Raw genomic sequence first — 15,064 nt, forward strand, 5'->3', positions numbered from 1 at the left:
GAGCATGTTGAAATACATTAAAACACAAGCATGCACGCGCACACATATACACACTTAGCTAACATTAACCTAATGCTTATTGTGCTCTACAGTACAAGTTGCAGAAAGAGGACGGAAAATATTTGAAGAGTACAGGGAAAAACCTGATATGTCATGTCTTACTGTCTTTACATGAGAGCAAGTTAAAAGTTTCCAAGACCTAATATATTATACTGTCATTGGAAGACTACTGAATATTTTTATTGCCATATAAGGTACTACCTTTTGATAGCATGATAAATTTGATGATGGTGTACGAAAATCATTCATTATACGGATATTTATGCTATGTATGACAGAATTAGTTTGAAACTGTTCTTTATTACATAATACGAAATTTACTGAAGACTAGACTAATTGAATTGTTAAGGTCAATTTTTTTAAATGGTCTACACAATTCTCTAGGCACTGCTCAAGTAGTATTCTAATTACTCCGTTTTTACAGTAAGAATATGTATTTACTATCCAATCCGCAGAATTTCTCCAAAATATTATTCCATACTGTTTGAGCAACATTTGCAAAAGTGTCCTCAGCGATTGTAGCACATGCCGTTTCAATTTCTTCCCGAAGTGCTGCCAGTGTAGTTGGTTTTCTACGGTATACAACATTCTTGAGAGTTTCTCATAGGTAAAAGTCAGAGTTAGATCTGGAGAATGCGGTGGAAACTCAATCGGACATCTTTGTCCTATCCAGTGCCCTGAAAGATTGTCATCAAGATATGCACGTACATCTCAGTGGTAATGTGGTGGTGCACCATCCTGTTGGAAGTAAAATTCCTCATTTCCATAGAGTCTATGAATGGCGAGTAAGACGGATGTGCGTAACATGTTCAGGTACACTTACCCAGTTACTGTTCCATCAAAAAAGAATGGTCCAATTAAGACCCCTAGATGACAATACACACAAAACATTAATTCCAGGTAAATTAACAGCCTTTTCCACAAAAACACGTGGTTTGTTCGCACACCAGTAGACACAGTTATGCCAGTTAACAGTTCTGTTCAACTTAAATTGTGCCTCATCGGACCAAACAACTTTCCCTACTAAGGTCTCATCCCCTTGCACCATGTTCCGAAACCACTCACAGTATTTTCTGATCAGGGTCATCTTCATTTAATGTATGCAAAGTCTTGGGATGGAAACTTTCAAGTTTGCTGTTTTAATAATACGACGTACGCTGATTCTGCTAATCCCAGTCTCACATGCACATTGCTTTGTAGATTTCTGTAGTGAGTGCTCAAAACATTCCAAAACCATAGCCGAGGACGTGGGGCTTGTTGATGTGCAAGGTCTCCCAGATCTGCCCTTGTAAACATCGCATATGGTACCATGAGTCTCAAATTTGTCACAAATGAGTGCAATTGTTAATCTCGTTGGTGGTTTTGTTCTGTACACACATCTCCATTACCGTTGAACTTCAACAACATTATCGGTTCTCCAATACCATTTCAAAATTGCTTTCCACTGTTCAAACGATAATCTTGGCTTCATTTTTTTGTTGTTGTTGTCAATTGACCTGTCTCGCAGCAATGCTAGCATAATGTATGCGAGTCTCATCTCTTTACAGGATATCATACTACAAATTACTGTTGTTTCTCGGTCAAACTTTGAAATATATTAAATAGATACCTCCTGTCAAAGTGTGCATACATTTTTTCGGAACCCTCTGTGAGGTTTTTTTTTTTTTTTTTTTTTTTTTTTTTTTTTTTTTTTTTTAGAAACGTAATTAAATAACATGTTCCCTTACAGTTTGTAATACTAAATGTTCTGGTTTACATCTATATTGCCTGGGATGCATATTACTTAAGTTGAATTCCAGTTGTGTTAAGTTAATGATTGATAAGCTACCATATACCTGATTGTTGACTAATTATAATATAAGCTTGTATTATGCCGCTATTTGTATGGAATGCCTAAGTTTAGGTGTGTGTGTGTGTGTGTGTGTGTATGTGTGTGTGTGTGTGTGTGTGTGTGTGTATGTGTGTGTGTGTGTGTGTGTGTGTGTGCGCGCGTGCGCGTGCGTGTCGAACATGGAATAAGGCCACTAAGGGAAAAGACCCAAAGGAGAAAGATTCAATCTGGTGCGGTGGGTTGAACTTCAGTGTAGCTCAGTGGTTAGAGCACCCAGTGCGTAGAACTGGGAGACTGGGATCGATCCTCAGCGCCAAAGCGAATTTTTCTCCATTAATAACAAATTGTAATTTATATAACAAATTGGCCATTCCCATGTTAAAAGCGGTAACATGTGGAAGAGAACAACCATCAGGATTGCCACTGTCAATTGGTAACGACTGCTAGATGGAAGTACAGTTGCTCCATGTAATTCAAATGAGAGTTATAACGTGACTTCTTCTGCAGTCGCTAGATAGCAGCATAATAAAATTGATAAGAGTTGTTGCCTTCAAAGCACATAAAGCTGATCAATCTGTTATATGTATGATCTGGGATACAAACCAAGAAATTTGGTTGATGAGGTTTCCTGATGTGTCTAACGTTTGAGAAATTTAACTTGAATTGGTTTCAAATTGAATTATATTAGATTTATTAACGCTTAGAGCTAGTTTACTGGTTGTGAATCAGTCATAAATTCTGTTTTATATTGGGTCAGTGACGAGCAGTCAAGTACCCATCATTACTAAAAAAAATTGAATGTGGCAAAGTTGTTATTATGACACTTGTGTTATCTGCAAACAGCAGGCCTATAGCATAATTTGTTTTCTTTATTAAGAGGCCAAGATCATTTATGAAAATTAAGAAAAGAAGAGACCCTATCATAAACCCTTGTGTAATTCCACTCTGAATATTTGCTGACGTGAAGGAGATTTAAGAAAGTTATTGAATGCACTGATTTCAACTTTTTGTTTTCTGTTTAGGTCAGGAGATAAGTTATGATTTAAACAATTGATACTGGTATGCTATGGATTTAATTCCATGGTATTCTCATTTATTTAGTTGCATTTTATGATTAATACATTCGAAGGCTTTGAGCAGATCAGAAAATATCTCTTCTGTATATAATTCTTCATTAAGTGCTTTCAGGATTTTATCAGTTAAATTAAATGTAGCTTGCTCATTTGATTTATTCTTCCTCAATCCAAATTGTCCTGAGATGAGAATGTTGTACCTGTCGAGATGATGATGATGATGATGTGATGATGATGATGATGATGTGATGATGATGATGTGATGATGATGATGATGATGATGATGATGATACTGTATATCCTCTTATATGGGCACACAATTTTTGTACATAACTTTTTCGAAGATCTTTGAGGAAATTGGTAGAAGGGATATGGGCGTAGTTTCTGACCAAGAATTTGCTTTCCTTTTAATAAAGGAATAATAACTGAAGATTTCCATCTCTTTGGAAATACAGCATCAAATGTTGAATAGTTGCATAAATAAGATATGGGCTTGGCTATTACTTTTTAGTATTGGTATGCTTTTAATCTGTTGATTACCTGTACTGTTTCTCTTAATTAATATTTTAACCTAAAAAGGGACATGCCATATGATAGGAATTTTATTGGTAATCAGATACTAAGCCTACAATGCAAAACACAAAATATAATTTCAGCAATTCTTCCAGTAAGCCATTTACTATTAAATCTTATTGCTTATGACTTGATAAATTACTGTCGGAAAGTATTATAATACATAGATCATTTTAAGGTTATTAATAAGCCTACAGTATGAATGATATTTAATAAAGTTTCATTTTAAGGCCCATAGCACAATAGCGAGAATTATGTAATGTATTTGTCGAGCTTGGAAAATGCTTTCCTTTAGCACGGAGTAATGCTCGAAATAAGGCATAGCTGACACAGTCTAATACATACAGTCACGCAACTTCAACACTTTTTTTGCCAACATTTGCTACACTAGCGCCCAAGCGGCAGGCAAGGCACAGGTCATAGGGTTGATACAGTCAGCACGTGCTTTTAAGGGATGCGAGATGTTATAATAACGTTTTACTCATGTGTCAGAATAAAGGCAATGTGTCCAGTGCTGTAAATTGCAATAACAAGTTTAAATCTCGGAATTTGTCATTTTTCAGACTTCCTAAAGACCAAGAGAGGTAAGTGTATATCAGAAAATCATAACTCAGTCATAACCAATAATCCACATTGTAGGTCGCCTACGTATTGTGTTCTATAAAACATTTATTCCTTATCCTTTGCCTATTTGTATGTCAGGAAGGACAGTTTAAATAAAAAAAAAGTAAATACCTGTTGCAGTATATTATTTTGTTGCAGAGATCATATGTGTAAATGTGTAACGATTTCGATTTTTGATAATGTATCTACAGTTTTTAATGCAAGTAATTCCATAATTTTTGTATTCGTGTTTTTTTTCTTTATATTTTTCAAAAGTTGAATGTTATATTGCATTCAAGTAGGGATCATGGTGTTAATTTTTCAAGAATTCATGGAGTATTGAATCCTTTTGCAAAATATTAACTTCTTGAATAAATCCAGACTGTGTCGAAAATATGGAACATGGTTTGAATTACGGATTAAATTGCAAACAATTTAAATTGAACAGAGTTTAAGCTACTACTGAAAACACAGCTTATATTATAAAGCTATATTACTCATAGAGTCAAAAGCAGCAATTCAAGCAATTGCTTCCAATCACATAACTGATGATCGAAGTATAAATGAATGCTGCTGTCGACACGGACTCCACAGAGCACTGCGGAACGGCGCGCGGCTTGGAGAGGCGAGGGGAGGTTGCACGCGCATCTGGTGCTTGCGGAGAGAAGAAAGGGGAAAGAGCGATCGCGACGGAGAGGAGAGGGGTCCGGATTGTTCGAGTGCTTTCTCTGGAGTGTTATCTGGACGCGCGACGAAATATCGAGAACTCGTACTTTCCAGAAACTGTGGTGTGAGTATAAATTACGCACGTGAGTGAACTTGAGACAGTCATCCATTCAGTCAGTCAGTAAGCCAGTCTTGTGTAGCAGTGAAGCCAGCTTTGAGACCAGAGCGCGACTTGAGTTGTGTCCGTAACTGTGGAGCCTGAAGCCCAGAGTTCGAGTGCAGTGGACCGCAGTTGGGGGACCTGAGTTCGAAGTTCAGCGGATCGTCTCTGAAGGCCTGTGGTTCGAGATTTTGTGAACGCGAGTGACTGAGCTAGAAGAACTAGCCAAGACAAACGAGCTGTGAATTGAGAACTGACCGTTCTGTGTTGTAAATAGTGCTTTGTAAATATTAGTTAAGATTAACAGTTCATTGTTGTTCGTAATAGTCCAAGTAAATTGTCATTGTCGTCAGTGGAGTGCACTAACGAATACTGTGTTACTGTGTGGAGAGCAAATCCTGTTGTTGAGATAATAAAGTTACATTGTTGTTTAGTATAAAAAGTTACAATACGTATGAGTTGCGCTTCTGTATGTATTAGATTGTGGCTGACATTGGTCAGCTAGCGATTTTTTGAAAACATAGCTACCCTACCACCTGTATTTCGCACTCCCACAGGTAACCTAATCTAATTGTAGCCTATAAAATTTATATTACGTGAATGAAATTGAACAATTAATAGAAAGTCAGATGTTCAAATTTATGTAACTTTATTTCTTTCAATGCATATCAAACCCAAAAACCTTGAATAGTATTATATACAACGTCTTTAATCAAACTGCCTTCCATATGGTGTAATAAAATTCGTGTTTTAGTTATTTATAGAGAGATGGGTCCATTGTGTAGCAATATATTTCTCGCTGTAGTGTGAAGACATAAGCATTGCTAGCAGTCTCCACACATATTACATAGTTCATAGTTCTCGGTATAGTGTGTTACAGGCATAAAACATCCACAAGCCATGAGCATTCTTTTATTTTCTGTAGACCTACAACATATTCAGTTATAAGATATTCATTAATACGTTGTAGGCCTACAATCCATCACTCTTTCATAAATAAGTCATTGAGTTCAATAATTAAAATACAACATTATTTTTAAAGTTCTGTACACTACATTAATATAAACATTTTATTGTAATTTGTAAAACAGCACACAGGCAAGCTGTAAGCAGCATTTTACTTTTTCATGAACTTCGAAGTATCAAACATACTTAATACAGCTAGACATGCCCTCAATGCAGTAGCCAATCACAGGAAGGATTCATTCCTTTCCCCAAACGCAAGTCTTATCATCTACCTATTGCATCATGTTACTATAACTCCTGTCCAGATGGCAGCACCATTCTGGGAAATTCTAGATACTGCCTTGTTAGCTAGGATCCATGTGACCTAGAACTTGTAATGTCATGACAGTGACACCATCAAATAAATAAAATAAAAACTCCTCGTACTTATGCAGGCGGTCAGGCTTCAATAGCTCTAGTATTTCAAATACGACATTCCACAACTCTTTTGTAATCTTGTGTTAGGATGTATGTTGTAGGAAGTCCAGTTGGATGGATATTACAGTACATACTGTGAAGATGGGTTGTTTTAGTTGTGTTATATTGTATGGTACAGTATCGAACATTTTTAAGCCTTAGCTAAAGGTTCTTCATTAAACACTCATTGCTGATTTATTTTGAAGAAAACGCGACAATGCTCTAACAGGCTCACACCATCTAATTTATTATATTTTGAGTCGGCCATGAGGCTAGAGAGTAGTGTGAGTGAGGCAATCTAAGCTTGACAAGAACTGTATCATCACAAATTAGGCACGTCTGATTGTAGATTAAACTACAAACAAGTAACATAGTTCTCTGTGAAAATGATCAGTTCTTGAGATCATCAACAGAGTTAGATAATTACACGAAAAGGAATAACTAAGTTTGCTGTAAGCATGAGTTATATTGTATATATTAATTATGAGTTAAGATAGTAAAACAGACTACATATACTAAATAAAAGCAAACTATGACGAAATTCGGTCATTCTGATAGTACAAAAGTAACAGTTTTCAAGGTTTCAATTTTATAAAAGATACAGTAAACACTATCAAAATCGTTATTCTAAATAAAGCATAAGTTAGTTTCATTTAGACACGGTACCGTATACATATTTTTAAACATGCACATGCATATTCTTATACTTAAGCATTTTCACATATCAAACATGCATATGCACACTCACACATCATAGAATACCTATCTAAGTTACCTCTTGTACGTGATCATATCCTATTCATTAATGAATTTTAATATAATCTACGATAATATACTGTACAACGAGAAGTTGATATATCAAAGATGATCTTTTCTAACTATATATTTTCGTGTATATTTACATGTCATAATATTCACGTATATCGTAAAATAATAATTATTATAGATGCCAAAATAGAGCATATTTTATACCAATTGATACTTGTTTTCACTAAACTCGTTCAGAAAATATCCACACAGTGCTCAAATGTACTAATGACTAAAATTCTGGGTTTCTGAGAATAGCAACTAGAAATGAAACATTGAATAGTATTGATATATTTAACAATTTTTATCCAGATTGTGATAAAATATTTTATCTTTGACATTCAACCAATTAATGTAGTAGAGAAGATTGACAAAATTACAATATAAAATTAATGCTTCCTCATGCGTCATGTTGGTATTTTAACACTAAGGACAATGTGAAAATTTTTCCAGTATCGTAGATATCTCCAGATATTGTGTATTCAATTAATAAATATACTGCTCAAAACAATTAAGGGAACACTACGAATTACATAAATATTTTTTCATTCGATAAGGATACAGACAGGAAAATTAATAAATACATTACTTGTGATACCATTTAACACCATGTCAATAAAAACTGTAACTATTTACCATGACGGATGGTTCAGGTGATCGAACAGCATTTTTGCTTGGCTGAAAGGAGGTTCGATCACCTGAACCATCTGTCGTGGTAAATAGTCGCTGAAGAGGGAGAAGCATCTCCGAAACATGTCTGACTATTACTAATTTCTTTAAGAATTTTATTGTATTTATTAGTGTTCATATAACTATTATATAATCTTTAATATATCTTAACAGTTTCTATATTTACGATCATATATTGTATTACTGTTTCACTCATTATTCTGAAAGTTTACCAGACTGGATTCGTTCAATGAATCAGACTGTAAATAAGAAAATGCCTCTCAATTAAGTCTAATTAAATTAAAACTTGTCCATTGCTTCAAAAGTTAACAGGAATGCAGCAGATACAAGATAGACTCTTAAAAATAGTCTTAAATGCTGTTTGTTCATATATTTTTACATACTTGATACAGTATTCGGAAGCTGCAAGTTCAAAAGAAACAGTCTATACCGAAATGAATTTTAAAAATATTAACCTATATTTCTCTAGAACCGCTACAAGCATTACTAAGAATCAGAGAATAGGGACTTACAAACATAAGAAACACTTATCTGAAGAAATTGTAAAAAGCCACAAACATTCACACATATATTTTAAAGTATTTTGTAATTAATACGATTAATATTACATCTACATGCATTAATACAAATGCACGAACATTCAGATTGCAACAAAGCTTCATGCGAAGGGAAGGTGATGATAATGAAGGTTACTGACAATGTGTTAGGTTATTATTTTTACTACCTCACTGATGAAGTAAGGCCTACATGTTTTCACATTTCACACAAGATGTGGATTTCAACATGTCTGCATGTGGGTTGCAAAGGAGTACCGTAGTGAAGTGTATTACAATCCTTTCCTACCCAATTCCCATCCTGATCTTCACGTGGTGCAACCTGTTACATATGAACATCTAAACGTCGATTGCAAAGGAGAAGTGAAGTGTATTTCAATCCTCTCTTACCCAAGTCCCATCTTTGTTTTCACATGATGCAACCTGTTATAAACAAACGAGGCTCTGGGGACTGCATTACTGCAGTGTAGAGGAAATGATACATCAAACAAGAGTGATGTAACTGCCAACTAGGCTACAGTACAGTATAGCAGACTTCAGTTTAGTGCACTTTTTAGTTTTGCGTACATATTTTAAATCCCATACATTATAATGCAAACGTTATTAAAAATTTTTAAGCTGATATATTTTTTAACTTTTACTTCCTTATTTTACTCATTGTTAGTTGTAGATTTTATGTATTGTGTGTATTTATTTCTATTTTCAACATTATGTTAACTGGAAACGTACGGTAGTACTGTACATAAAGTATAGCATCTTGCATGCTTGAATTTAATTTAAACAAAAAACACGTCAATTTAGATATTGAGGGGGAAGTCTGAAACCACGCTTAATTGTATTTTAGATATCACCCCCCACTCCTCAGCCTCCCTCACTTTGAAATTTCAAATGGCACCCCTTTTTTACACTTAAATATGAAAGAGCATTCAATTGTTTATACACCTCATTCATTTATTTTACATCTTTTGTTTTATATCGTTGCTTGGCAACCTCGATTGTTGTTACTGCTGATTAGAGCACAGTATAAAGAAGAATCAGTAGGGACAATCAGTACATTTAGTGGGAACGAATTCTGAATGTGCATGTCACGAAACAGAATCTAATATCTGGAATCTCTATCTTTTTTATTTTTATTTTATTGGGTTATTTTACGACGCTTTATCAACATCTAGGTTATTTAGCGTCTGAATAATATGAAGGTGATAATGCCGGTGAAATGAGTCCGGGGTCCAGCACCGAAAGTTACCCAGCATATGCTCGTATTGGGTTGAGGGAAAACCCCGGAAAAAACCTCAACCACAGGTAACCTGTCCCGACCGGGATTCGAACCCGGGCCACCTGGTTTCACAGCCAGACGCGCTGACCCTTACTCCACAGGTGTGGACTGGAATCTCTATGAGATGGTCCTCCATCTACATAAGGAATCTGACAGGGCTGACATAATTTAATATTAACTGTAAACATTTAGGGCCTATTACTCATTTTTTAACAATTTGAAAGACAAGAGGCAAAGGAATGGCAACATAACCATAATAATAATTACTTTCGTATGTAAACATTATTCACGTCACTCGTAGATGCTCATGTTGGTAAGGTAATATTGAACTATTATTTACATAGATCATGGCATTCGTTTCGGTGAAGTTAGGACGTCAACAATGGATATAATAAAATTTTAATGACTAGCTAATAACATTATATTAGTGACGTGATGAATATTATTTCATGCCAGTAATGTTATACTTAGACCTACATTATTATTCGTATTATTGACAGTAATATTTTGTATATTGATATTGATTTTGGTTTCTGAATTGGAATTAACATACACATTAAAATTTCGGACTGTATCGGTCGAATAGGACGTCTCTAAATAAGTGGAAGAAAACCAAACCTCGGCTACATAATAATTACCCGATTACGTTGGTGTATAGCTAGCTCTTGGATCTTGTTATGAGCAATGACCCTTGCCTATGTAGTAACATGCCATAATTTGAACTCCGTGAATGCATTATTTCCTGAGTTGGAGCCTTGTATAGATATGTCATTAGTATGCATATGAAGACGTTAAAAAAGTCAAAATTTACATACATAATGATTCTTGCCCATAGCAATAAGCCATTGTTTCAAATTTGTAAGGGAATTATTTCCCGAGTTCGACCCTTATAAAATCATAAGACGTAATTAAGGTTTGGTATAGGGCTCTCATGTTCAGCAATGAAGGAGTTAAGAATTTGTTAATTCAAATGTGTTACTGCAGTACATCTTTTACGAAAATCGAAGGAGGTAAGAATATTGTAATTCAAACATAGTCTATTACAGCAACGGAAATGTGAAGTTACCGGGATTTAAATGTTGCCAGTTAAGCATTGCTCTCCAATTAATAAACACAAGCAAATAATCTCTGATACATTTACAGAATTGGTCATCTAACAATTTAATGAAAATAAATGCTCAGAAAACTATTCATTATTTTCACTAAGGAAGAAATCATTGACATCATTACAGTTGGATGATGAAACATTAAATGAAACATGTAAGAACAAGTGGATGTTTGTCACAATATTATTAGGAAAGAAATGTCTTGAGTATATTTGTAGAAAGGCAGAAAAATCCTCTCATTCTTAAAATGACTGGCAGGAAAAAAGTGATGATGTTCTACACGAACCTTAAATACCATTTACAAAATGTATACAAAGTAAATTTTTAAATATTACGAAGGAATACTAATAATCATAAAAATGTGGAAAAAATTTAGTAACATACAAAATCAAATCCTTCAATTAATAATAGATGTTAAAACTCCACCAATAACTGTTATAAAAATATTAACAAATAATCCAAATAAGAAATTTGAAACAGAAAAGGCGACTGTCACACAGTACTTATGAGAAATTAATAAGATTTTCCTAAAGCAACTACAAAAGAAAATCAGAGGTATGCTCAAAAACCCAACAAGAGACTTCTAGAGTTATTTGATACTGAATATTATTTAATTTTAACAGAAGATGTTAAGAAATCGGATACTTCACCAGATATTTTTAAATAGTTATAAATGTATGTTACTCTGATTTTGAGAAAATATAATATTGTCTGTTGTGAAAAGTTTATTGTTAATGTGTGTTTACTAACAGTATATTTAGCAGGTGTTAAGAGTATGTAAATGTAATGCAGTTAAATAGTGTTTCAACTCTCAGCCCTCCCTTACTTATGTTAAGTGAAACTCCCTTTTTTTTAAGACAAACTGGTATTTAAGAAAAAAAATAGTCCCCTAGAGATTCATTAAGGGGTTTTATCATACTACATTAAGTTCACTCTACATACCGTAAAGTATAATACCGTAGTAAGTATATTCAGATGGAAGTTGTGTTAGTGATCTAGAAAGTTAGTCATTTTCTGTTAACATACAAAATTAATAATGATAAAGAATTTGAAATTGTATATGATCTTTTAAGTGTGGATGTGGAGTATTGAATAACTGTGTGAGAAAACCATTATATGCATAACATCCTAGAATACCTATTCAACGATACAGTGAGTGCCCTATTTTGTCATATTCTCAATACCACTGAGGTTCCTGAAGTTGTGAATTAAGAGATAAAACCCCATGAAAATATATGAGAACGTTGTCTGCGTTTTCTTTGAAAACTGACTACTGACAATCATTCCACTTTCGTGGTCACATTGGACACATCTAATTTTGAATGGATAGCAACACATGGGTAGATAAATGAGTGGGCGGGTGTGGGAGCAAATGGGTGGTTGGATGAATGAGAGTGAACAGACAATTATAAATTATATCATTAACTATTTTAACATACAGGGTGTAAGGAAAACGTGCAACATATCATTACAAAGCAAGCATGAGTTAGTATTTGCCTCATGTGAACGTGTTAATGGGCCTAAGTTGGACGCCAGACATCAGGATCCTCCATTAATGTGGTGTTATGGTCAGCCTGGGGTGTTGATGCTGGTGGAGATGCCATGGCTGCCATGTCTTGACGTGACCCTCTGCACGGATACACACAACTACATTCAAACTTGTTTCCAAAACCCATGTGCATGCATCAACAGTGTCCACACATAAAATCACATAGTTAGCAACACGACTGCAACATTTAAGGGAATAAAGTATTGTAACACCTCGAGCCCTGAAACAGGAGTTCTATGACCATTTAAATACCTTAAAACAGATGTATAGAAGTTTCATTCAAATACTCGTACCTACTGATATTGAACTATATAAGATTCCAATATCCTTTCAATAAAAAAATATTATTAGAATGACAGCTCTCTGGATTACGAAACACGTAATATTCTAATAAATACCAAAATATGATGATGATGCTCTGCTGACTGTATTTTCTAAAAATTATATGCTACACTGGAAGAGAGAAGAATCAAAGTCTGAATATATTTATAGGTATTTTTAATACAAGTAATATTTGTTGTATCTGGTATGTTGTACTTCAAGAACATTTTAAAAACTGATCCTGTTAAGGTGGTATGTACAACTTTTGCTAGTATAAATTTATTACTTACTTACTTACTTACAAATGGCTTTTAAGGAACCCGAAGGTTCATTGCCGCCCTCACATAAGCCCGCCAGCGGTCCCTATCCTGTGCAAGATTAATCCAGTCTCTATCATCATACCCCACCTCCATCAAATCCATTTTAATATTATCCTCCCATCTACGTCTCGGCCTCCCTAAAGGTCTTTTTCCCTCCGGTCTCCCAACTAACACTCTATATGCATTTCTGGATTCGCCCATACGTGCTACATGCCCTGCCCATCTCAAACGTCTGGATTTAATGTTCCTAATTATGTCAGGTGAAGAATACAATGCGTGCAGTTCTGTGTTGTGTAACTTTCTCCATTCTCCTGTAACTTCATCCCGCTTAGCCCCAAATATTTTCCTTAGCACCTTATTCTCAAACACCCTGAACCTATGTTCCTCTCTCAGAGTGAGAGTCCAAGTTTCACAACCATACAGAAGAACTGGTAATATAACTGTTTTATAAATTCTAACTTTCAGATTTTTGGACAGCAGACTGGATGATAAGAGCTTCTCAACCGAATAATAACACGCATTTCCCATATTTATTCTGCGTTTAATTTCCTCCCGAGTGTCATTTATATTTGTTACTGTTGCTCCAAGATATTTGAATTTTTCCACCTCTTCGAAGGATAAATCTCCAATTTTTATATTTCCATTTCGTACAATATTCTGGTCACGAGACATAATCATATACTTTGTCTTTTCGGGATTTACTTCCAAACCGATCGCTCTACTTGCTTCAAGTAAAATTTCCGTGTTTTCCATAATCGTTTGTGTATTTTCTCCTAACATATTCACGTCATCCGCATAGACAAGAAGCTGATGTAACCCATTCAATTCCAAACCCTGCCTGTTATCCTGAACTTTCCTAATGGCATATTCTAGAGCGAAGTTAAAAAGTAAAGGTGATAGTGCATCTCCCTGCTTTAGCCCGCAGTGAATTGGAAAAGCATCAGATAGAAACTGACCTACACGGACTCTGCTGTATGTTTCACTGAGACACATTTTAATTAATCGAACTAGTTTCTTGGGAATACCAAATTCAATAAGAATATCATATAATACTTCCCTCTTAACCGAGTCATAAGCCTTTTTGAAATCTATGAATAACTGATGTACTGTACCCTTATACTCCCATTTTTTCTCCATTATCTGTCGAATACAAAAAATCTGATCAACAGTCGATCTATTACGCCGAAAACCGCACTGATGATCCCCAATAATTTCATCTACGTACGGAGTTAATCTTCTCAAAAGAATATTGGACAAAATTTTGTACGACGTCAACAAAAGTGATATTCCTCGAAAGTTACCACAGTTGGTTTTGTCCCCCTTTTTAAAAATAGGTACAATTATGGACTCCTTCCATTGTTCTGGTACAATTTCCTTTTCCCAAATAGCAAGTACAAGTTTATAAATTTCGCTATATAATGCACTCCCACCCTCTTGTATTAATTCTGCTGGAATTTGATCGATACCTGGAGACTTGTACTTTTTCAGATTTTCTATCGCAATTTCGACTTCTGAAAGCGTGGGTTCGGGTATAAATGACTCAGCAGTTTGTATTTCAATTTCGTCCCGATCATTTCTATTTGGCCTATGTACATTTAGTAGTTGCGCAAAATAGTTTTTCCATCTGTTTAGGATTGATGGAGAGTCTGCAAGCAAGTCACCATTCTCATCCTTGATCACGTTTACCCTTGGCTGATATCCGTTCTTAAATTCCTTTATACCCTTATATAAATCTCGAATGTTTTTATTCCTACTATTTGTTTCTACCTCATTCAGTTTTTCCTTCAAGTAACCTCTCTTTTTATTCCTAATTGTACGACTTGCTTCCCGTCTTTCATTGAAAAATTCAAAATTTAATTTCTACATAACCCAAATTAATTTTGCGCTCGAATTTCGTATAATGATTAGACAATACTTCTAGATCAATAAACAATTTTTAGAATCCAAAAAACTTTTATTGTTAAAGTAATTATTATTTTCAAATTGGGGATACAAATTTGTGCAGGGAAAATTAGTTACGCTGATATCTTGTACATTTTTTCTATTTTTAATG

General features: G+C 34.7%; 1 protein-coding gene across 4 annotated transcripts in view; it reads right to left on the bottom strand.

Annotated features, from left to right (window-relative positions):
* The window catches only part of fwe (Calcium channel fwe), an 81,402-nt gene that overhangs the window by 20,146 nt on the left and 46,192 nt on the right, over positions 1-15,064 (bottom strand). The window contains exon 6 of one of the 4 annotated variants that reach the window (XM_069834481.1): positions 12,319-12,450. The exons of the other annotated variants lie outside the window; for them this stretch is intronic. Coding sequence (XP_069690582.1) covers positions 12,342-12,450 — 109 coding nt within the window. The 3' untranslated portion in view covers positions 12,319-12,341. The remainder of the gene's footprint in view (positions 1-12,318; positions 12,451-15,064) is intronic. 4 annotated transcript variants of the gene reach the window in all.

Source organism: Periplaneta americana, chromosome 9 (assembly GCF_040183065.1).
Source record: "Periplaneta americana isolate PAMFEO1 chromosome 9, P.americana_PAMFEO1_priV1, whole genome shotgun sequence".
In the NCBI taxonomy this organism is placed as follows: Eukaryota; Metazoa; Arthropoda; class Insecta; order Blattodea; family Blattidae; genus Periplaneta; species Periplaneta americana.